Below are 24,376 nucleotides of genomic sequence, written 5' to 3' on the forward strand. Positions count from 1 at the left end.
TTCAAAGGGAAGGTCCTGTATAGTCTGCTGCAGTTCCGGTGGGACGCCGGACACTTGCAGCCAGGAAATACGTCGCATGGCTACCCCTGAGGGTAGAGTTCTAGCAGCCGAGTCCGCTGCGTCTAAAGACGCCTGCAGAGATGTCCTTGCCACCTTCTTGCCCTCTTCGAGCAAGGCTCCGAACTCTTCCTTGGACTCTTGGGGAACCACCTCTTTGAATTTCCCCATCAAGTTCCAGGTGTTATAATTATACCGGCTCAGGAAGGCTTGCTGGTTAGCTACCCTGAGCTGTAGTCCACCACAGGAGTAAATTTTACACCTGAATAAATCCAGGCGCCTGGCGCCCTTGGATTTAGGGATGGGCGCTTGCTGGCCACGTCTTTCCCTCTTGTTTACGGATTGTACCACGAGGGAGCAAGGTTGGGGGTGCACATACAAGTACTCGTAGTCTTTGGCTGGCACCATGTCTTTTCTTTCCACCCCCCGCGCTGTGGGAGGGATGGACACCAGGGACTGCCAGATAGTATTGGCATTGGCCTGGATAGTTTTAATAAAGGGCAAAACTACCTGGGTGGGGACATCAGCTGACAGTCCACAACTGGGTCCTCAATCTCTGCCACCTTCTCCACCTACAGATTCATGTTCTGTGCCACCCTACGAAGAAGGTCCTGTTGAGCACGCAGGTCTATGGGTGGAGGGCCAGAGAAGGACGTGCCTGCCACAGCCTCGTCAGGCAAAGATGAGGACAACAGTCCCTGGACCAGTGGGTCCTGGGGAAGGTCAGGCTGGGGCGGGTCCAGTTGTCCAAGGTCCATGACTGGAGGGACATCGGCCTGCTCAGGTGGTAAAGCCATTGTCTCTGACTGCATCGGGGGAGGACAGCTAACTGTTGCCTCAGGCACCCTAGGCTCCGAATGAGCTGAGCGAGAGGCACCTGAGGGACCACCTTGGGTCTCGTCCTGTCCCTGGCTTGCACCATCAGCATCCTGGTCTTGGACATTATAGGCGCTCCCTTCTTGGGACGACTCCGAGTTCTGATGGGAAGGCCATGGCGGTGCCGAGCGCACTTGCTGAGGTGGCGCGGCACCGTCCACTGGTGCATGTCTGGGGGTCAGGGACCGGTGCCCCGAGTGGTACCGTGACCTGGAGCAGCACCGATGGTCATAGCGGTGCCAAGAGGTCGATCTGGATCTTGATGAAGATCGACGGTGCAGGCGGTGCCGCGACCAGTTGCGCAATGAGCGGTGCCAGGATCGGTGCCGGGAGCTGGATCGCTACCGATTGTACTGAGAGGGCGAGCTTCGGGACGTGGAGCAGTGCCGCAAGTACGACCGGTGCCGAGATGGAGATCGGTGCCGGGACTGCAAGCGGCGCTGAGAGCGGGACTATCTGCGTGACCGGGACCACGACCGGGAACGGGACCTTGAGCTGTGCCGAACTGATTCACTCTGCTGAGGAGGCCACATGAATGAGGGCTTCCCAATCAATTGGACAGCCCATACCGGCGGTGCCAGAGGCTGAGAAGGTCCGGGCTCAGTCAATGCGATCAGGTCGCAAGCGGTGGAGAAAGTCTCCAGGGTCGATGGCAGGCCCAGCTCAACCACAGTGTGCACTGGGGAGCTGATCTGCACCGGACTCAATGGCGCTTGGGGCTCGAGAATCGACGGTGCTGGAGTCGGGGCGTTTGTGGTCAGGTCCGGCGTGGCGAGTTGTTCTGCCGGGACCGCAGGAGGTGCATGCCCTTGTGGGGGGGCAGCAGGCTTTTGTTGCGTCGGGGCCAGAGCTGTCTGGTGTTGAGGGGCCTTACTAGGACCAGGACGCTTCGGTGCCAGAGGCACGCTGCGGACCAATGGTGCCTGATCTGCGTGCGGTGCCAGGGGCACTGGGCTAAGTATCGCTCCCATCAGGAGCTGTTTGAATCTGAAGTCCCGCTCCTTTCTCGTCCTAGGCTTGAAAGCCTTACAGATACGGCTTGTCAGGCTGATGAGCTTCCCCCAGGCACTTCAGACAGGAGTCGTGGGGGTCTCCAATAGGCATAGACTTGAGGAAAGCCGTGCAAGGCTTAAAGCCTGGAGCCTTGGGCATGAGCCCCGGTACCGGGTGAGAGGAACGGGGATAAGCCCTGAATCCTCAACTTATCTACAACTATATACACTAAATTTACTAACTTATAAACTTGCTAACTACTAAACTAATTACAACTACACTAAGGAACTAGCAATAGAACGAGGAACGCTAGGGATGAGGAGGTCCGCTACGCAGCTCTCCACAGTTCCAACGACCATCACGGACGGTAAGAAGGAACTGAGGGGGCGCCGAGTCGGCAGGGGCATATATCGGGCGCCATAACGGCGCCACTCCAGGGGGCGCCTCAGCCGACCCACCGAGAGTTGCTAGGGTAAAAATCTTCTGACATTTGTGCACACCTAATTGGAATCGATACAAGCAAGCACTTGAAGAAGATCTTTTATTGGACCAACTTCTGCTGGTAGAAGGGACAAGCTTTTGAACTTCACAGAGTTAGAATCATAGAATATCAGGGTTAGAAGGAACCTCAGGAGATCATCTAGTCTAACTCCCTGCTCAAAGCAGGTCCAATCTCCAGACAGATTTTTGCCCCAGATCCCTAAATGGCCCCCTCAAGGATTGAACTCACTACCCTGGGTTTAACAGGCCAATGCTCAAACCACTGAGCTATCCCTTCCCCTTCAAGTCTCTATTGAGACAAAATAAAAGACCAATTGCTATCCAAATGTTTACAAACTTTTTCATATAGTAGACTACATCTTGAGATCAAAATAACCTAGTGGGCACACCTCCAATCCAGATCTCACATCTTCTTGGAGACTACTATTTTGCTTAGTTACCTCAAAAAGTAATATCAATATAGATACAAGATTTAAACAAACTAATTTGAAGAACAGCTAGCCAAAAACTCAAAAGGTAATAACAAAATGTTTTTAAGTACATCAGAAGCAGGAAGCCTGCTAAACAACCAGTGGGCCCCTGGACGATCAAGATATAAAAGGAGTACTTAAAGACGATAAAGTCATTGCAGAAAAACTAAATGAAGTCTTTGCGTCAGTCTTCATGGCTGAGGGTGTTAGGGAGATTTCCAAACCTGAGCCGTCCTTTCTGGGTGACAAATCTGAGGAATTGTCACAGATTGAAGTGTCACTAGAGGAGGTTTTGGAATTAATTGATAAACTTAACAGTAACAAGTCACTGGGACCAGATGGCATTCACCCAAGAGTTCTGAAAGAACTCAAATGTGAAATTGCAGAACTATTAACTATGGTTTGTAAGCTGTCCTTTAAATCAGCTTCTGTACCCAATGACTGGAAGATAGCTAATGAAACACCAATATTTAAAAAGGGCTCTAGAGGTGATCCCGGCAATTACAGACTGCTAAGTCTAACGTCAGTACCGGGCAAATTAGTTGAAACAATAGTAAAGAATAAAATTGTCAGACACATAGAAGAACATAAATTGTTGGGCAAAAGTCAACATTCTTTCTGTAAAGGGAAATCATGTCTTACTAATCTATTAGAGTTCTTTGCAGAGGGTCAACAAATATGTGGACAAGGAGGATCCAGTGGACACAGTGTACTTAGATTTCCAGAAAGCCTCTGACAAGGTCCCTCACCAAAGGTTCTTACATAAATTAAGTTGTCATGGGATAAGAGGGAAGATCCTTTCATGGACTGAGAACTGGTTAAAAGACAGAGAACTCTCTGGGGGTCAGGGGTACGGGTGTCTGGGCTGGGGGGCACTCCATGACTGGATTCTGCAGGAGAGGGGGCAGAGAAACAGCAACTGGGTTCTTGTAGGGGTTTCTTTAACTATTCCTGGGGGATTTTTTTTGTGTGTGTGTCTGTATTGTTACAGACATACTTGCTGACTGGTATTTTGAAATAAATTATCAAAATAATTGAAACTGGAATGATTATATAGTGTTATTTTGACAAATCAAATTTGCAGAATTTTAAAATATTGTGCACAGAATTTTTAATTTTTGGTGCAAAATTCCCCCAGAAGTATCTATAAGTAACCAAATCATCACTGCTGGATAACTTACAAATGCTTTTACCTTTGTAATAGAGGGCTCTAGCATCAGTGATGTAGTGGCCACAGCCAGAAAACCAGTGTGTAGACTGTAATTTGTTAGTCTCTAAGGTGCCACAAGTACTCCTGTTCTTCTTTTTGCGGATACAGACTAACACGGCTACTACTCTGAAAAGTGTGTAGACAAATCACAAACATGCACGTAGGTATGGTAAAAGAAAGAGCCGTTTTTCAAAAACTGTAACCTAAAAACACAGGAATTTCCATTGTGGATCCATCTAGTCCTATAGTCTGTCTCAAACAGTGACCAATACCAGCTATGTTAAAGGAAGATGCAAGATACCCTGTAGTAGGCTGTCATGGAATAAGCCCACCGTGAAGTTTCCTCCAAACCTCCAATAGCAGAGGTTGGCTTATGCCCTCCAGCAGGAGGGTTTGGTTTCTTCCAAAACCCTTAAAGTTTTTGTTTGTTTGTTTTCATCTCTACTATTGTAGCTCTATATGTTGTCAAAATCCCAAGAAATGGCAAATCCTCTTTTTATTCATACTAAGCTCTTAGTCTTAATGGTATCTTGTGGCAATTAATTGTGCTAACTGTGGTTTAAGAGATTAAGGAGTCTCATCCTATCAAAAATATTTTCCCAAAATGCCATTGTGCAGCATTTTACCCTTTTTCCATTTGAGACTCCAAACTCCAAAGCACCTTCAGAAAGACAAAAATATTGAAGGTTAGAAAATATACCTACAGTCTTAAAATCCAAGATTGCAAGGTTGCACACAGACCCATCATAGCATGGATCAGTTTTGATCCTGACACAGTTAGAACATGACATTTTGAAGATGTACTACTCTCTGGAAAAAGCAGCAGCGTTCAGAAATTGAGCAACTTGAGTTCCAAGTTGATTCTCTTCATGGAGACTACACTATAACTATTCAAGTAGCACCACCTGGACAATGTTTATTTCAAGACCACTAATTGAACATAATGCTGAATGCTCTCTTGGTAGGGAAAAAAATCTTTGTATGTGACATGAAAGAACTAAATTCAGCCTAGCAGTTCTCTGGCTCAGTAATTAAGGCAATGCTTGCTAGCTCTAAAACCAATAAACAAAATCACTCTAGCAATGAAAACTAGGCATGCACAATTTTATTACACCTCACTAAACAGATATATTCTTGGAATCCCTAAACACCATATAACACCAGAAAGCATCTGTACAGCATGATTTCTACATTTGAATGGTAAACGCAGGCTGCCGGTATTTTCATTTCCACTTTACCTGACCACTTGGGCTCCTCATTACTCATTGTTAACCCATTCTACTCCAGGTCCTATTACATCTGGCAGCCATTCTTTTAAGGCTCTATTATTTCAACAGGGCAGTAAAAAATATTCTGTTCGCATACGCAGAAGGAAAGAAAAGAGGCTTTTTGATTAATGTGCATTATAAATCTGAAGAGAGTGAAGAGGTTAAGCAAGCACCACTTACGGAGAATTATGATAATATTACTGATCTGCATTAAAACAGCCAGACCTCAAACAGTCTGACAATTTAATCACCAAAATATATCTAAAAAGCATGTTTTACATTGCAACAATATTGCAATACAGAAACCCAGAATTCAGTTTAACGTGATGCATAAGACCCAATTCTGAAATCAACAGGAGCTTCCTTTGAATAAAGGACTGAGTTAAGAGTTCAAGAGCTGTGGCAGACCTTCCCTCCCAGCCCCAAAATATTACTGCATACTTCAGGTAGACAAACATTCGGAGATCCTCCAAGCTCCTGATGGTTCCCACTGAAATCAATGATCCTTTCCAAAGACTTCAATGGGTGCTGAAACAACGTCCTAGTCACTAATCTGAAATCAAAATATAACATAAAAATTAAGAAACTATAGATCAAATGCATCCCAAGTGTCATCCCAGCAAAGTCAGTGGATTTGAATGAGAATTGGATTGCCTAAGTGTAAAGGTGCTACTAAACATGGCACAGTGATTTAATAAGCTAGCTTTTCACCTCTGGAAGTCTGTCTTCAAACCTCATTTAAGTTCTAATATATACTTGAAATGAGTTGGATAGTCACACACTTCAAATGACCCAGACAATCTGGCACAGCTGTTAGATTCTGTTCTGCAAAAGTCAAACACTGGGAACATCAGGGCACTTGCTGGTCTGGAATTGATAGGACTGCGCAGATACCTCTGTATAATTGCAACATGCCTAGCTCTAGCCATACCCACCTGGGAAAAGTGACAATGACTCAGAGGGTCCACCAGTCATGAAAGTTAATTCAAATAAAGCATACTTTTAAAAGTGCCTTATTTCCTTGATGTGATTCCCACTCATTCTAATAATCAGTGATTCCACTTTGGTGCCACTGGGCCTTTGCAGCAGCTGCTGGACACAGTAATAGTTCATAGTGAGGAACAAAACACATGCAAAGCAGAGACCAGAGTGGCTGTATTGCTACAGGACAGGACTACTGTTGAAGTAGCCTATCAAGAAAAAGCAGATGGCAAAATATTTTTTAACTTTTATTCAGCACAGCAACAGGTGAGAAGGAGTGAGGAAGGAGGCCTGACAGGGACACATAGGAAAGCAGAAAAGGATGGGAGTGAAGCAGAAGAAAAAGAAGAGGAAGAGTGGAGGAAAAACATTTGTATAAGGTTAAAGGGGTTTCAAATATTAATGTCCTCAGGACCTAGGAATTCTCAGGGACACCTTTGGCTCTAGCAGATGATACTGGCCTTTTACTCATGAGATATACTAGGTTTACTATTTGCTAAACTCCATTCTCCAGATACACAAGCACCTGGTTTTTTAGTTCCCCTCCTGCTAACCTTTCCTGTTGAACTGGTGGAGCCCTTAGATGGTTTGTAAATATTGCTTAGGTGGCATTTTCCCATCACATACAGGGTAGTCCGTGGATCTCTTGAAGGATGCAGTATGCATGGGACCAAACAGGGCTTAGATAATAAAATTTCTAGGATATAGGATTTGTCACACCAGTCAGACAACCGGGCTAACAAGTATTGGTCTCATGTCTGTGTTTTCAGAGAAATTTCAACAAATCCATTTGACACCTGGGTGCCAAGCCAACTCCCAAGAATTTCCATTGAGTTCAATGGGAGTGGATCAGACCCCCAGCCAATTGTACAGTGCTGTACATGGAGGAAGAGCAGATTTCTTTCCTGATGCCTGAGACAATCAGCATCATGATGCCCTGAATCACAAAGTGTAACTACCCCTATTTTAACATGCATAACAACACGTATAATGGCTGGTCACTCGCCCCCTTTTAAATCCAGCTAGGGTATTACACTCTGTGAACTCCTGTGGTGAGGCTGATTACACGCTGCATGAAGTAGCATTTGCTTTAATGGAAGGTTCATTTTATGTGGTTTATGCTCTCCTGCCATTCACTTCACTGAGTGACCTGGCATCTCACAGTGAGGGGCAGTTCACAACAGGAGGAGTGTTTGTTTTCACTCTGGGGAAGGTTTACAAAGACATAAAGGGCAGTTAAAGGCCTACCACCAATTAGAAGTCCATGAAGATTGGACACCTAACTCCAATTTGTGCCTCTTGAAAATCTTTTCCTATACTCTTTGTAATTTTATCTACCTCAATATTGGTAAGTCCCCTCAACTCTTTTCCTTTCAAAGTCAATTAATCCTAGCTTTTTGCAGTCTCCCCTCTTATGTAAGTTCTACTTCCCCTCCCCTCCCCCACCATCTTTGTTGTCCTGCCCTGAAGCTTACCATCTCTGCTGTAACCTCCTCAAGGTATGGGAACCAAAATTAAGCACAATATTCCATGCGAGAACATGCCATTGCTTCATATCCATTTATTTATATTATGTGTTTTACCATGTTCCTTCTTTATTAATGCACCCAAACATACTTGTCACTTTTTAAACATATAAGGAAGAGACAGAAAGACAGAAGCAGAGAGAGAGGAGTGTATAACCTTAATAAACCTTAATATAAATCTCAAGATTAAATTTTTACATGATCTTAAAAGGTATGGTTAAGACATACTGTAACACTGCAGAGCCCACTGTTCTCTTATTCCCAGACAGGAATCATTACAGCACTTACAGAACAATTTCCTAGGTCTGATGCTCAAATTAAAAGGGTTACTGTTTATTTAAATCAGAGAAAACCTGAATTGGTGCAATTTCGGCCACCAATCATGAGCACAACTACCATACATATAAAGTGGAGATGCGAAACTGATGGCAAACAGGCTTGATGTAGGTCAATCCAGACTGTGCTGGCCCTGTGTGGGTGTGCAAAGGTGCACAGAGACAGGTGCAATAAGCTTTCTCCCACCCTTTATGTCCCACAGGAACCAGTCAAAATCCAATCCCTTATATTCCCTGAACACGAGGACATTGTAGTGCTGTCACTGCTATACTCCTGAAGGATTCCTGATTCCTGGCTATGAACAAAAAAAAATGCACAGACAATCCAGGAAATTTTTGGAAAGTGTAGGGGACAATTTCATGGTGCAAGTGCTGGAGGAACCAACTAGGGGCAGAGCTTTTCTTGACCTGCTACTCACAAACAGGGAAGAATTAGTAGGGGAAGCAAAAGTGGATGGGAACCTGGGAGGCAGTGACCATGAGATGGTCGAGTTCAGGATCCTGACACAAGGAAGAAAGGAGAGCAGCAGAATACGGACCCTGGACTTCAGAAAAGCAGACTTTGACTCCCTCAGGGAACAGATGGGCAGGATCCCCTGGGAGAATAACATGAAGGGCAAAGGGGTCCAGGAGAGCTGGCTGTATTTTAAAGAATCCTTATTGAGGTTGCAGGAACAAACCATCCCGATGTGTAGAAAGAATAGTAAATATGGCAGGCGACCAGCTTGGCTAAACAGTGAAATCCTTGCTGATCTTAAACGCAAAAAAGAAGCTTACAAGAAGTGGAAGATTGGACAAATGACCAGGGAGGAGTATAAAAATATTGCTCAGGCATGCAGGAGTGAAATCAGGAAGGACAAATCACACTTGGAGTTGCAGTTAGCAAGAGATGTTAAGAGTAACAAGAAGGGTTTCTTCAGGTATGTTAGCAAGAAGAAGAAAGTCAAGGAAAGTGTGGGCACCTTACTGAATGAGGGAGGCAACCTAGTGACCAAGGATGTGGAAAAAGCTGATGTACTCAATGATTTTTTCGCCTCTGTCTTCACGCACAAGGTCAGCTCCCAGATTGCTGCACTGGGCAGTACAGCATGGGGAGAAGGTGACCAGCCCTCTGTGGAGAAAGAAGTGGTTCGGGACTATTTAGAAAAACTAGACGTGCACAAGTCCATGGGGCCGGATGCGCTGCATCCAAGGGTGCTAAAGGAGTTGGCGGGTGAGATTGCAGAGCCATTAGCCATTATTTTTGAAAACTCATGGCGATCGGGGGAGGTCCCAGATGACTGGAAAAAGGCTAATGTAGTGCCCATCTTTAAAAAAGGGAAGAAGGAGGATCCGGGGAACTACAGGCCAGTCAGCCTCACCTCAGTCCCTGGAAAAATCATGGAGCAGGTCCTCAAGGAATCAATTATGAAACATTTAGAGGAGAGGAAAGTGATCGGGAACAGTCAGCATGGATTCACGAAGGGGAAGTCGTGCCTGACTGACCTAATTGCCTTCTATGATGAGATAACTGGGTCTGTGGATGAGGGGAAAGCAGTGGATGTGTTATTCCTTGACTTTAGCAAAGCTTTTGATACGGTCTCCCACAGTATTCTTGCCGCCAAGTTAAAGAAGTATGGGCTGGATGAATGGACTCTAAGGTGGATAGAAAGCTGACTAGGTCGTCAGGCTCAACGGGTAGTGATCAATGGCTCCATGTCTAGTTGGCAGCCGGTTTCAAGCGGAGTGCCCCAAGGGTCGGTCCAGGGGCCGGTTTTGTTTAATATCTTTATTAATGATCTGGAGGATGGTGTGGACTGCACTCTCAGCAAGTTTGCAGATGACACTAAACTAGGAGGCGTGGTAGATATGCTGGAGGGTAGGGATCGGATACAGAGGGACCTAGACAAATTAGAGGATTGGGCCAAAAAAAAACTGATAAGGTTCAACAAGGACAAGTGCAGAGTCTTGCACTTAGGACGGAAGAATCCCATGCACTGCTACAGACTAGGGACCGAATGGCTAGGTAGCAGTTCTGCAGAAAAGGACCTAGGGGTCACAGTGGACGAGAAGCTGGATATGAGTCAACAGTGTGCTCTTGTTGCCAAGAAGGCTAACGACATTTTGGGCTGTATAAGTAGGAGCATTGCCAGCAGATCGAGGAACGTGATTGTTCCCCTTTATTCGACATTGGTGAGGCCTCATCTGGAATACTGTGTCCAGTTTTGGGCCCCACACTACAAGAAGGATGTGGAAAAATTGGAAAGAGTCCAGCGGAGGGCAACAAAAATGATTAGGGGTTTGGAGCACATGACTTATGAGGAGAGGCTGAGGGAACTGGGATTGTTTAGTCTCCAGAAGAGAAGAATGAGGGGGGATTTGATAGCAGCCTTCAACTACCTGAAGGGGGGTTCCAAAGAGGATGGAGCTCGGCTGTTCTCAGTGGTGGCAGATGACAGAACAAGGAGCAATGGTCTCAAGTTGCAGTGGGTGAGGTCCAGGTTGGATATCAGGAAAAACTATTTCACTAGGAGGGTAGTGAAACACTGGAATGCGTTACCTAGGGAGGTGGTGGAGTCTCCTTCCTTGGAGGTTTTTAAGGCCCGGTTTGACAAAGCCCTGGCTGGGATGATTTAGCTGGGAATTGGTCCTGCTTTGAGCAGGGGGTTGGACTAGATGACCTCTTGAGGTCCCTTCCAACTCTGATATTCTATGATTCTATGAAATAAGAAGGGCCAGGGGTGAGGTCTGGGCCCTCTTCCATACTAGCCTAACAAATAAGGCCACAGTGTGCATGGAGAAAGTGCATGCATTCAGACATGGGCTATTCCAAAGGCCCAACACAGGAATTATTGCTGGCTGAGCCAAAATACCATGGCCACATGGCCACATCTCCTTCGAACATCATTCTATAGGCCTAACTCTGCTTCCACTGAAGTCAATGATAAAACTGACATTGATTTCAATGGGAGCAGAGTTAGGTCGCCAATGAGTGCTTATGAAAATCTCACCAAATTTTTTCTTTGCGTGACTATCCAACTTAAACAATAAACTTTGGAATTTGGCCAATGTTGGCTTAAAATGGGTATTTCTCGTTAGCTTACAGTAAAGCCTGTCTTAAAAGTTTACACACTTTATTTTGTGCCTCTTGCATAGTGCTGAACTTTTAGCTGAACCCTTTCAGAAAAGGTTACTAGCATTTCAGAAATACAGGCATACAGCCTAGACATAGCGCATTCATGCACTGTGCATGTTTCATTGTTGTCTGCTCTTACCTATACTGGTGTAAGGATGGAGGGCTGTTAAATGCAATCATTTGTAGCGATTCCCACTTTTATGTGCATTGTTGTATCAGCTATTGTATGATTCCCAGTTCAATCTTTAAACTTTTAGTAATCAGAGTGGTGATGTGCCAGTACATACAGACAACTGTTTAAACTAGATTAGACCGCTTTATAAACCAACATTAAGATATGGAGTCATTTTTGGAAAGATGATTCACCAGATACTAAAACATTTAAAGCATAAATAAAATATTTCCAGTGTGGTTAACAATATGTAAGGCAGTACTTACAATTCTCTCCAAAGTGTTTACACACACATTTTCCAGTAACACGAAGCTAACCAAAAGCTCCATAATCTTCATATTACAAACTGCACCTCCAGCATTAACCACACTAGCCCACAAAAATGTTTTTGTTGTTATAACAAATTCAACATATTCTAGTCATGTAGATACCCATATACTTCCCCACTGCAACTTGAGACCATTACTCCCTGTTCTGTCATCTGGTACCACTCAGAACATTCTAGATCCATCCTCTTTGGAACCCCCTTTCAGGTAGCTGAAAGCAGCTATCAAATCCTCCCTCATTTTCTCTTCTGCAGACTAAATAATCCCAGTCCCCTCAGCCTCTCCTCATAAGTCATGTGCTCCAGCCCCCTAATCATTTCTGTTGCCCTCCGCCGGACTCTTTCCAATTTTTCCGCATCGTTCTTGTAGTGTGGGGCCCAAAATTGGATACAGTATTCCAGATGAGGCCTCACCAATGCCAAATAGAGGGGAATGATCATGTCCCTCGATCTGTTGGCAATGCCCCTACTTATACAGCTCAAAATGCTGTTAGTCTTCTTAGCAACAAGGGCACACTGTTGACTCATATCCAGCTTCTCGTCCACTGTAACTCCTAAGTCCTTTCCTGCAGAACTGCTGCCTAGCCACTGAGTCCCTAGTCTGTAGCAGTGCATGGGATTCTTCCGTCCTAAGTGCAGGACTCTGCACTTCTCCTTGTTGAACCTCATCAGATTTCTTTTGGACCAATCCTCCAATTTCTCTAGGTCCCTCTGTAGCCTATCCCTACCCTCCAGCATATCTACCACTCCTCCCAGTTTTGTGTCATCTGCAAACTTGCTGAGGGTGCAGTCCACACCATCCTCCAGATCATTAATGAAGATATTGAACAAAACCAGCCCCAGGACGGACCCTTGGGGCACTCTGCTTGATACCGATTGCCAACTAGACATGGAGCCATTGATCACTACCTGTTGAGCCCGACAATCTAGCCAGCTTTCTATCCATCTTATAGTCCATTCATCCAGCCCATGCTTCTTTAACTTGCTGGCAAGAATACTGTGGGAGACCGTGTCAAAAACTTTGCTAAAAACAAGGAATAACATGTCCACTGCTTTCCTCTCATCCACAGAGCCAGTTATCTCGTCATACAAGTAGACAAGTAGAAGTTCTGTCAAACTGGATTGATCCTGAAACTCTTATTCATGTGAACCATCCAAATAGTCCCATTGATGTCAACAAAACTATTCGCAAGAGTAAGAGTTACCTGCCTGAGTAAGTAGTGCTAGATTAGACCCCTACTGACAGGAGTACAGTGGTTTCCATTAAAAAGGCTGCATTTACCAACAAGTTACCACACCATAGTATTTAAGACACCAAAATGATTACATATTCTCGTATACGAAAATAATTGTTGCAGCTTAAATAGCACTGAGTGCTGACTCTGATAAAACTTTGATTTTTTAAAGGGGGTTACTTTACCTTAAATAAACCTGCACAAGAACATATGCCATTGCTTTGTTCATTGGCCATTGCATACTACCATCAGACAACAATTAAATCAGTTGCAGTATTGCCATTCAACCTTTTCTCCCTGAAGACACAGAGCAATTTCTTCTGTGCTCGTTCACATACAAGCAGTATGTTCTGCTATGCACTGTCTTTCCTCAAAAAGCAACATATTTATAACAGTAATTGTTCATAATTTAAGATGTGTGTTCATTTAACCTACAAATATTTTTGCTTGAGACAAATACTGCTGCACTTGTTCTGTACATGAGTTCCCATACCTCCAGCAGTATGTACCAGTTAGTGCTAGTCAGCACTTTTACTTTGGCTCATTAATAACCTCAACAGGAAGCAAGAGGCAGCTCTAAAAGCCTTTGATATTTTCCTTTGACACAAAAATCAAAGTCCAGACTAAAACAGATTCAGAAAATGGGAGATTTACAATAAACCGTTTAGAATAAAAAACAACTCAAACTACTAGCTCTCAAAGCATATTAATTTATATAGAGGGACATATATAATACCTATACTTATGTCAGAGTTAAAGATTGTCATACCTTATTTCTAGAATCCATAAATGTTTACTGTAAAACTTATTTCACCATTGCTATTTTGTCCTATAATTTCTGCAGTCTTCTTATCCCCAAATAGTTCTGTGCTCATTAAGCAGAACACTTTAAGACTGATCACTGTAAAATATTATTATCTGTTACAACACATGTTGTATTCGGTTAACATCCTTAAGATGAAGTATATGTTTTGGCAGAGTTGCCCAGAAGTGGGGGCAAGTGGGGCAATTTGCCCGGGCCCCACAGGGGCCCCCACGAGAATATAGTATTCTATAGTATTGCAACTTTTTTTTATGGAAGGGGCCCCCGAAATTGCTTTGCCCCAGGCCCCCCGAATACTCTGGGTGGCCCTGGTTTTCAGTTACAAACACTGGGCCAATTTCTACTCTCCGGCCCCAATTCAGCAGAGCATTTAAGCACACAAAACTTTTGAGCAGATGAGGGGACCCATTTCAGTGGAATGTATAGAACATTTTCCTATTTTCTACTTTTTTAAAACTTTTACAATATTATCATTAGAATTTGAAAATTAATACATGAAAAACATACCAAAATGCAATCATACTTTTGGCAGTAAGAGGGGGGAAACAGAAATTTAAACTTAAAGCTGACACACAACATCCTTTACTTATCCAATTGTGCCTACAAATACTGCTCTCAGGTGCAAGCAGCTCCCATTAACTTCAGTGGGAGCCCTACGCATGCATCTGAGAGAAAACTAGGCCTTAAGAATTACAACACATACCATTCCACACACTGCAGCATATTTACTTAATATCATCCAATTCAGCTACCCCTATAATAGCCTACTAAAACAGCCTTAACTCCACAGTGTTTGTCGGTTTCAATCAAACTCTTAAGCTATTTTTATACCTTTTGTATTTATTATAACACATATAGTAGGGCAAAATTCTGCCATCATAACTGTGCTACTAACTATACTGCTCTATCAGAGGTGATGCAAGTATTAATGACAGCAGAATTTTGGACAGCAAGAAAAGTACCTATAGCAGCTTTCATTTGACTAGAAATGTGTTGATTGTTTACAAAAGTGCTTTCCAAATACCAAGAGCAATTAGTCCATTTCAAGTCTGCATAATACATTTTTTTCAAAATAATGTTCAGCAAAAAAAGGAGCACCTCTAATTCTAAGCATTTTCTATTTTTTCACAATTTATAAATTGGAAATGGATTTATATCCACAAAAAAACAACTCATTTTGTGTTCAGGCTGGTAACTGTCACATAAGAGTGACATGACCATAATCTGCTATGTTGCTTCAGGCCCATGTTATTTGAAACTGCCAAATTAGAAATCTTAGACAAAATTTGTAGTATAAATGTAAAAGATTAACAACATCCAAAGCAAACAACGCAACTGTAATAAGAAACAAACATTTGTGTGTATGTTAGGATTTTTCTCTTTTGTGTTTTTACAGAAATAATGATGTTCATGTCCCCACTGCAGAAAAAATCCACAAAATGTTAATGTTAGAGTAATATGCATACCAAATTTTACTCTCTCTCTCTCACACACACACACACACAATTTCTAGCCCTACATAGGGCTCAATCTTGCAAAGCACTAACTAACCTCACCTCCCGCTGAAGTCAGTAAGAACTGAGAGACCATTGCACATCACAGGATGGTTTGGCATCAGGCAGAATAACAGCCCGATCCAAAGCCCACTGCAGTCAATGGGTATCTTTCCCTTGATTTTAAACCTTTCTATTCATCATACGCTAACATAAACATTTTATTCCTGTTGGTCAAACAAATGATAGTCACAAATAATATCGCAATGAGATCGCCAGTGCCTCATAAAATGAACACTATACATTGATATTTGATCAAACACATGCTGTCTTGTACTGAGATGGAAATTTATCTAGATTTTTATCTAACCCACACAGGATCCCAAGTACCTATAACAAGTTTGATTTTTTTTAATGCAATGATTATAGCATTATTTTTATTCTATTCCACTGTTTTGGGGCAAGTTTTCACAAGGGCCCTCTACATTCATGCTTGTAAATTGCATCATCTTTGCACATGTAAAACCTGAGTTTGCACTCAAATTCTGGGTAATCTAATTCACAATTCTCTAATCTGCACTCAAATGTGCAGGCTTTTTGCACATGTATCAGTATGCATAGAATTGTGCAAACACAGATTTACAGGCCACTTATGAAAATGTAGTTCTTTATTATCAATGTCTATCTTGCAATTTTTTTAGAGTAATTGACAAAACAGTTACAGTATAGTTCGGAAGCAGAAAAGTTACCTAAATTTTAACTTAGAGGGTTTAATCCTGCACTACTGAAGCCATTAGGAGTCTGCCATTGATTTCTATGGCCCCAGGGTCAGATTCTAACTTCAAATGTGAACCTCACAATTACCTTACTTAACTCAGGCTTAAGTCATATTATACAAAAACAAAGGAAAAGTACAGTGAAGGCCCTTGAGCACCCAAAGGCCTCCACTAACATGATTAGATAATGGGCAGGATTGAAGGAGCATTTTGAGTGGACGTAAAGTCTGATCCAGCTCAACAGTTAACAGAGAGACTCCCAAACTCCTCCCTTCAGCTCATTATGACTTCAGTCCAAATTGTGGAAAGCTGGAATACTTTACTCAAGAGATGCCAATCACTTCAGGTTTAAACCTGCAACTTCTCTAGTTTCATTGGAAATAACTTGGCCAAATTTTCAAGGGATCTGATTATTTGTATGTAGAATATTAGTTAGCATGGCCATTTGCACACAGAAAACCTGCATCTATGTCTGCAAGCATGCAAATATATATTTGGGTGTGCTAAGAAATGATTTAAGGTATCAAAGTGGATAGATTCACGAATAACGTGGTTGCAAATAAGGAGGTCCTTTGAAAATGTATCAATACATTAAAATATTATGAGGTTCAATGTTTTCATTCATTTTAAATGAAATAAACTGAATGAGAAAGGAAATATACTTTAATAAAGCATAAGAAGTTTTTTAAATGTCTATATCTTTAAATCTACATTCTCATTTTTCAAATATTCACTTTAATTAATTGTTCTAAAAATTAATTGGAAATCTCCATGTTTTAACCATCCCTCGGGGTTTGGTGGTGTTGTGAATCCACACTTCACTAGGAATAAGCCAGTCCACAGGCCTGAGGAGCAGGTCATCTCATAAACGAAACCCTCTTGTAAGTCATGCATTATTTATAAATGGATTGACTTGAGGGAGCAATGTTACAAGCTGATGAGGATTGCAACCCAGGCATGTAATTCATTATGGCCTTGATCCTAAAAGCAGATCCACACAGGAAGACCTTTATGCCAGTGCAGAGTTCCATTTTAGTCAATGGGCTCCATGCAGGTGCAGGGCTCTGGCCTTTCAGAGCTGGGGCCTATAAACCCTATCCTCAGCCCCTTACTCAGGCAAAATTTCCATTGTCGGCAGAGTTGTAGGATGCCCTACTCCAAATCAGAGTAAGAAGAGGTGAGGAATGGGTTTTATAACTGCATAACTAAGACTCAGGCCCTCCCTTATGAAAACATCATATAGAATGTAAAAGGAATTAAATCAAGCAGATTCTATGGAAATTACTGGAAAGATCTATAGAATTTATAGATGGGTTTTTCATCCATTCTATAAAAGAGGTAGACTATTTTATTGAGTTCTATAGGTTGATTTTAAAAGGTATTGTAGTCTATTAATTTCTATAGGATGCTTCCATAGTGTTTTTCTCCTGCCAAAATACCAAGGGCTCAATTCAGAAAGATACTTAAGCATGTGCTTCTGGAGTTGGAACACTAAAGAGCAGGAAAAAAATACTTAAAATTCTCTCTAATCCTGTTCATTTTATTTTCAATTCATTAATAGATATATACCAACTATAGGGTTTGGGACACTGCAGGGGCCTATGGCCAAGTAACGGCCTTCAGGAAGCTATCTGATTCATCTTTTAACTAGAAGATGGGCGGCGCAGGAAACTGGCACTGAGATGGGGAAGCTTTCAACTTTAAATAGGTGGCTCACATCCAGTCAGCATCAGACCTAACCAGAAGTTGTTATTATCTAATAGCTGACTTCAATGTAATTCCACATAGGTATAAGGGTCTGTCTATATAACTATCATTGTAGGATCAGGGACTAGAATTGTTAATCTGTCACAGACATGACATTTACACACTTAAGTGACATGGTTGCATTATCCCTTACTTATCTATTAAGTCTAATGGCCGATAGATGTCTGAATGGCTACATTATGCCTGCCTCACTTCATAATGAAATAATAATAATAATAATAAGATCTAGCTCTTATTGGCTTTATCATTACATGTAATTGTTCTTTTCAAAAGTGGCTGGTATAATCTTACATCGACCTCAGTAGTCTTTGTAAATGTAGTTTCAGTAAATATAATGACCCACCATTCATTCCATTGTATACACTCCTGTGATGAGGTAACATATCATCTGCTACTTGTCTTCTTAGGGTACCTTCTCTGCTGCCTCCACTGAGATGTTTGAGATGCTCCGGACTCCCCCCATAATGTTGTTTGAGATGCTCAGGGCTTGTCCCCCTCACTTTCTGGAGATGTTCTGTGCTTCCACTCAATGTGTGTTTTTGAAGATGCTCGGGGCTGCCACTGCTGTGCTTTTGATGCTCTGGGCTACTACTAGGTCTATGTTTTTGAAAATGTTCAGGGCTACTACTTAAAATGTGCTTTGGAAGAGTTTCTGGACTACTACTGGTGTGCTTTTGCTGTTCAGGACTACCTTTGCCAACATTTTTATGATGTTCTGGACTTGGTCCTTTTAGATGCTTCTGGTGGTCGGGACTTCCAGAACTCTTAGGTTTTTGGAGATGCTCTGGGCTAACACTCCTATGTTTTTGATGCTCCGGGCTTCCCTCACCCCTACTTTTTTGGAGATGTTCAGGACTAGTATTTGGATGGTGTTTATGATGGTCTGGACTGTCCGTACTTCCAGTGCTAGAGGTGCTGCTCCCATCACCAACATCTCGTATGTAAGTACTTGTTGCATTTAGCTGGCAGAGGCTGATTTGGCTGTCAATGGAACTCCTGCTGCCTGCTCCACCACTTTTCTCTTCATCCAGCAAAACACATAGTTCTTTCAGTTCCATGTTTTCTTTAACCACTTCTTCTTGTCTCACTTCCAATTCTTTCAGTTTCTGTAAATATAAGGCAACCTCTTTGTGCATAACCCCAGCACTGTACCTGCCCAATCTCTGCCACTCTCGTGATACCTTCTTGCCTTTCTGCCTATCATCATCCAGAAAACAGCAAAGGTCTCTCAGTTCTTGGTTATCTTCTTGCAACTTCTGATTGATATCCTTTAAAAGAAAGAAAATAATTAGAGAGACGTGTCTAAAAATTAATATTCATTCTAATGTTAACATTACATAAGCCAAGTTTCAGAGTAACAGCCGTGTTAGTCTGTATCCGCAAAAAGAAGAACAGGAGTACTTGTGGCACCTTAGAGACTAACAAATTTATTAGAGCATAAGCTTTCGTGGACTACAGCCCACTTCTTCGGATGCATATAGAATGGAACATATAATGAGGAGATATATATACACACATACAGAGAGCATAAACAGGTGGGAGTTGTCTTACCAACTCTGAGAGGCCAATTAATTAAGAGAAAAAAAACTTTTTCTCTTAATTAATTGGCCTCTCAGAGTTGGTAAGACAACTCCCACCTGTTTATGCTCTCTTTATGTGTGTATATATATCTCCTCATTATATGTTCCATTCTATATGCATCCGAAGAAGTGGGCTGTAGTCCACGAAAGCTTATGCTCTAATAAATTTGTTAGTCTCTAAGGTGCCACAAGTACTCCTGTTCTTCTTATTACATAAGCCGATTAGCAGAGCTGTTAGAGACATGTCATCTAACTTCCCCATCCTGCTCCAATCAGCATACGTCAATCAATTTTGCATGTATGATTGGCCTAATATGACTGCATGATGTTTCTGTAAAACAAAGACATTAGGCAGCACAAAACTAAACATCTCACTGAATGAATCTCAAAGGTTCAGAGGTTAATTTCAGATATGGTGTGAAAAGTTCAATTTTTTAACCAAAACTCATCTATAACCTTTTAATATCAAACAGGATAGAAAAAATATATTTATCATAGCTTCTCTCAGAAGATTTCCACTATCATGAAACGTCCTCTTTTGTGTTATTGCTGAATAACAGGAAGTGTAGAGGCATTAATGATTGTATATATGATTATACTTTGATTTTATTATATCTATAATCTAATCTAGATCTAGATATCTAGATAGATCGATAGATGATTGAAGGAAGGTTTACATATATAAAATCATACTTTTCAGAGCACAAAAGAGTTTGGGGTTTCATTTGGTTTGATTCCAATTTTGGACAAAAGAATCTGATCAGGTTTGATTTAGTCCAGACTGGTTCAGCCATTCTGAAATGAAATCATTTCCTATAAATAACTCTTAATAGTCTCAATTCAAAGAAGACTAAGAAGTACAAACCCCATGCCCTTCTCTAACTACTGAACATTCATGCTCTAAAATAAAAACATTCAAAAACATAAGAACATAACGGCCATATTGCTATAGCAGGACATGATGCAAAAGCATTCGTTATAGTTGTTCCTAGTTTTAATAATCTGGCCTATGATTATATTCATCATTTGCAACTCAGGGTATTCTTTTCCACCTTTTAATGCTTTTGTAACATTCTGTGTATTTGTAACACATATTTATTTTGTAAATGCTCACGCTTTAAATACATTTCCTATACTTCCCTCTTCTTCCTTTCTTCTGTATTATTTGAAATACAGAGATGAATTACACATATGATGTTTTAGCATTAGGGAAAATCCTTTTTCTTTTTGTTTCCTAGTAGCAAAGAAGGATGTTTATTCAGCAATGTTTATACAAGCTCGGATTTTCAAAGGAAGATGTAGAAGCTAGGTGCCCAAATCCCATTGAAATTCAGTGGAGAGTAGGCACCTAACTCCCTTAAACACCTTAGAAAATCACAACCATGTAGGCTTCTGAAACTAAGCTCAAGCTTTTAAAGAGAGAATAAGGCTTCTGTAATGAATAACATCTACAATGGATACTTAAAACATTACAAAGCAGGCCTATGAATTATTAGAAGAAAATTCATTTTCAAGTCACAGTTCAAAAATATGAAGAAAAAAGGGGAAATAAAAGTATCGCTTAGAAAGTTCAGAGTTAAGATAGGGAATGAGTGATAAGTTACTATCACATTCCAATGTGGTTTCTTAATTAAACTTACCTGGTATGTAAGCCCATACACTCTAACCACACCCCTGCAATACCAAGGGAGAGAGCAGCAGAGAGAGTAACAGCCTAAACTCTGCATTTCCTTGCATTGCTTTTGTAATTTAGAACCTTAGCTTTATTTTAACTAAGATAATTGTATCATCAGATGGGACCCCAGCACCTCCTGAAGTGCAGACAGATGTCATTTACCGCCAAAGTGGAGACAGGTCTAGTCATGCTTTGCAGAACAGGACATATGAGGAGGGGAATGAAGTCTTCTCTCTCTCACTGATTTTCTGTTTTATTCTACACCATTATCAATCACCATTTCTAGCGCATTAGAAGAGGTTTTTCTTAACCACAGTACATAATATGGGCTAACTGTATGCATCTGCTCTACTTTGTCAGACAAGAACTTCCCCAGATAATATTTCATAAGTCCATACCTCTCCCTATGTGTCTCTTCTCATTACCCCCTCATAACCCCTCAGTTTCAACTCAGTTAATGAACTCCCTGAGAATTTCATCCCTCAGAGTAACAGGATGGAAAGTGTTTGTGAGCTATATAAACTATATAAATCCCAACTGGAGTAAATTTTTGTTCCATATAACAGCTTTGGCATGTTACATCATAGCTGTTGCTATGACACAGACGCAGTTCTCAAAGGCAGGGTGAGCATCCATGAGTGATTATGCCTCTCACCCAGAAAACATTAAAACATCTAGGAATAAATAATTACAGGCCTGATCTGCCTCCCATTGAAGTCAATGGAAATATTCCATTTAGAATGGTTGGCTCAGGTCTTAAAACAGAAACAGCACGTCAAAAAGTGGAAACTCTCTGAAGATATGCCCAACTGATAGATTTTGTTAAAACATCTTGCTCGAGAAGAGTTTCAACTGCAATTGGCTTTTTAAAAAAATTAAAGGAGGGAATCAGAAAAATATTAGTGTTTAATCAGAGGACATGCTCTCACTAAAGAAATCAAAGCATGGTATTGGTGAACCCAAAATCAGAGAGGTTTCCAACAATCTGTCCCAGGATTGGAAAGCATAAATACTATGTGCTGCACACTGAAAATGATCAAGGCTTCCCAGAAGCCTGGTGAGAAGCTTTATTGATAAAGTAAGAAACAATCTTAAGATAGCAATAGAGTTAACAGGACAGTCAGACAATCTTAAAAACAACAATCTTTTAATCTATCCAGCATCATATATTTTATCCTTTCACTTAAAATGAGAACATTTAAACCTACTGAAATCTATACATTTTGAGGGCAAGAATTCAAAGAATCAAAGGTACCCATCACCACAAAAAAGTTTTTGATGTACATTGCACCATATACTCGTTCTACACCCTGCACACAGTTTGCCATTTCTGTTTCCTGCACGCTCTAGGGAGGAGATAAAAGTTGAGTGATTTTTTTAAAGAAGCAACTCCTATTCATTGTGGGCTGAATCCAGCCATCCTTTTTCAGGTTTTACTCTGTCCAAACACCTATCAACCCTCCGTGAGAATTTACCTACATAATGACTGAGTAAAAACATTTGGGTAGGTAGGGGAATTGTCCCTGGATGATGCACATGCAGATAGGAATCCCCCTCCCCCGTTTGAAAGGGCAGATCCCTGAACCCACGGAAGGCCCTCTGCCAGTCCAGGGATGTGGGGGAGAGAGACACATTCATCATTCCCCATCCCCCTAACCTCATGGGGAATCTGTACTTCTCTTCTCCAAACCTTCCCGCAAAATACCACCAGACTTGCCAAATTTTATTTGCTCCAAGCACAGAACAGACCAACAGACCACAGGGGCAGCGGGCTCAGCCCCGCAGCCAAACCCTTCCAGCACCGCACCTGAGGCGGGCTAGGCGCAGGGGCCCTGCCCAGTGCCAGGCGGCAGCGGCCCCCTCTGCCCCCGCCCCTCACCTTGAGGCCGCGAATCTCGCCGAGGTGGAGCTGCAGGCGGCGGTTCACCTCCCGGATGAGGTTGCTGTGGTCCAGCATCGCGCTCATCTTCTCCGCCTCGGCCCTGCGCAGGCTGCGGATCAGCTCCTCCTTGCTCCACTTCAGCAGCTCCTCGTCGGACACCTTGGACAGGTCCTCGGCTGGGACCGCCCCGCCGCTGTCCGCCGCCTTAGACATGGTGGCAGCCCAAGTCCAACCTCCCTGCCCGCGGCCGCCCCGGCAGCAGACGAGGGGACCCCAAAGCCAGCCCGGGCTCTGCCCGCTCCCCAACAAGTCAGCCCCTGGCTCTGCTGCCGCTGGGTTCAGGGAGTGGGAGGAGGGGCTCCTCAGCCCGGACAGCAGCGCCTCACAGAGAGGGGGGAGCCCCGAAACCCAGTCCACGGGCTGCTCTCTCCCAGTAAGTTGGCCGCGATGTGCTGCTGCTGCTACTACGCTGATACAAGGCGGGGATCTTCCGGACCCGGACCGCAGATCCTGACAGAGCGGGGGAGGTGGGCTGAAGTCTGGGGGACCCCCACAGCCAGCCTGGGGATCACACCCTCCTCAGCAAGTCAGCTGCAGCTGGCTCTCCTCGCCGCTCCTGAGGCTGTGCTCATCCCCCGAAGCCATCCTTTCTAATTAGGGCTCTGACGGTACCGAGTTCTCCTCCGGCACGCAATGGAGCCATGCACAGGAACAGGGGTGCAAAGTCCCAAGCTGAAGCACCATAGTGGATGGGACGGGGAGGGCGGGAGGCTGGGGAGCAGGATCCCGCGGGGAAAAGGGGGAAACGCCTCTTAAAAGCAGACGCAGCTTCTGGTGCCTGGTTTCTCGCCCCCTCTGCCAGCGCAGCAGTAAGGGTGAGGGATGCAGGCAGAGGGCAGTGCCGCTGCCGCCGCCCCGCTCCTTGGCATGCCTCCTCGGCGCGTACCCGCTGGACAACACTGAGGCTGCATCGGACTCGGGGCTGGAAGGGGAAGGCGGCGGAGCTTTGGAGCGCCTGCAGCAGCAGCAGCAGCAGCCGGAGACTCACGCCGCTCCTCCCGCTGAGGCTCTCCCGGCACAAGTGAGCTGATCCAGAGCGGCGCGCGGCTTTTCACAGAGGCGCGTGCCATGTGCGAGCCCACTGGGAGGGAGTCGCCAGCCGCAGTCCAGCGTGGCTCTCAGGCGCCACCTGCCGCATGCCAATGACTCCGCTGCCTGTGCAACTGGCTTCACACAGCGGGCTCCTCGGCCAGCTCCGCTCTCCTCTCAGCCCTCTTGAATGCCCTGCCCCTACCAGGGCCCGCTCTAGGTTTTTT

At 43.3% G+C, this 24,376-nt stretch overlaps 1 protein-coding gene across 8 annotated transcripts in view; it reads right to left on the bottom strand.

Annotated features, from left to right (window-relative positions):
- The window catches only part of CCDC85A (coiled-coil domain containing 85A), a 181,805-nt gene extending 158,434 nt beyond the window's left edge, over positions 1–23,371 (bottom strand). For 7 of the 8 annotated variants that reach the window (XR_008444517.1, XM_054024094.1, XM_054024093.1 and 4 more), the window contains exons 1-2: positions 23,058–23,371; positions 18,267–19,191 (exon numbers count right to left, since the gene is read on the bottom strand). Coding sequence is in view for 7 of the 8 variants with exons in the window: in XM_054024094.1 (XP_053880069.1) it covers positions 18,267–19,191; positions 23,058–23,273 (1,141 nt within the window). In the remaining variant the exon portion in view is untranslated. The remainder of the gene's footprint in view (positions 1–18,266; positions 19,192–23,057) is intronic. The other variant, XM_054024090.1, reaches the window with a different exon arrangement.
- Positions 23,372–24,376: the final 1,005 nt, after the last annotated feature.

The sequence above is a fragment of the Malaclemys terrapin genome, chromosome 3 (assembly GCF_027887155.1).
Source record: "Malaclemys terrapin pileata isolate rMalTer1 chromosome 3, rMalTer1.hap1, whole genome shotgun sequence".
In the NCBI taxonomy this organism is placed as follows: domain Eukaryota; kingdom Metazoa; phylum Chordata; order Testudines; family Emydidae; genus Malaclemys; species Malaclemys terrapin.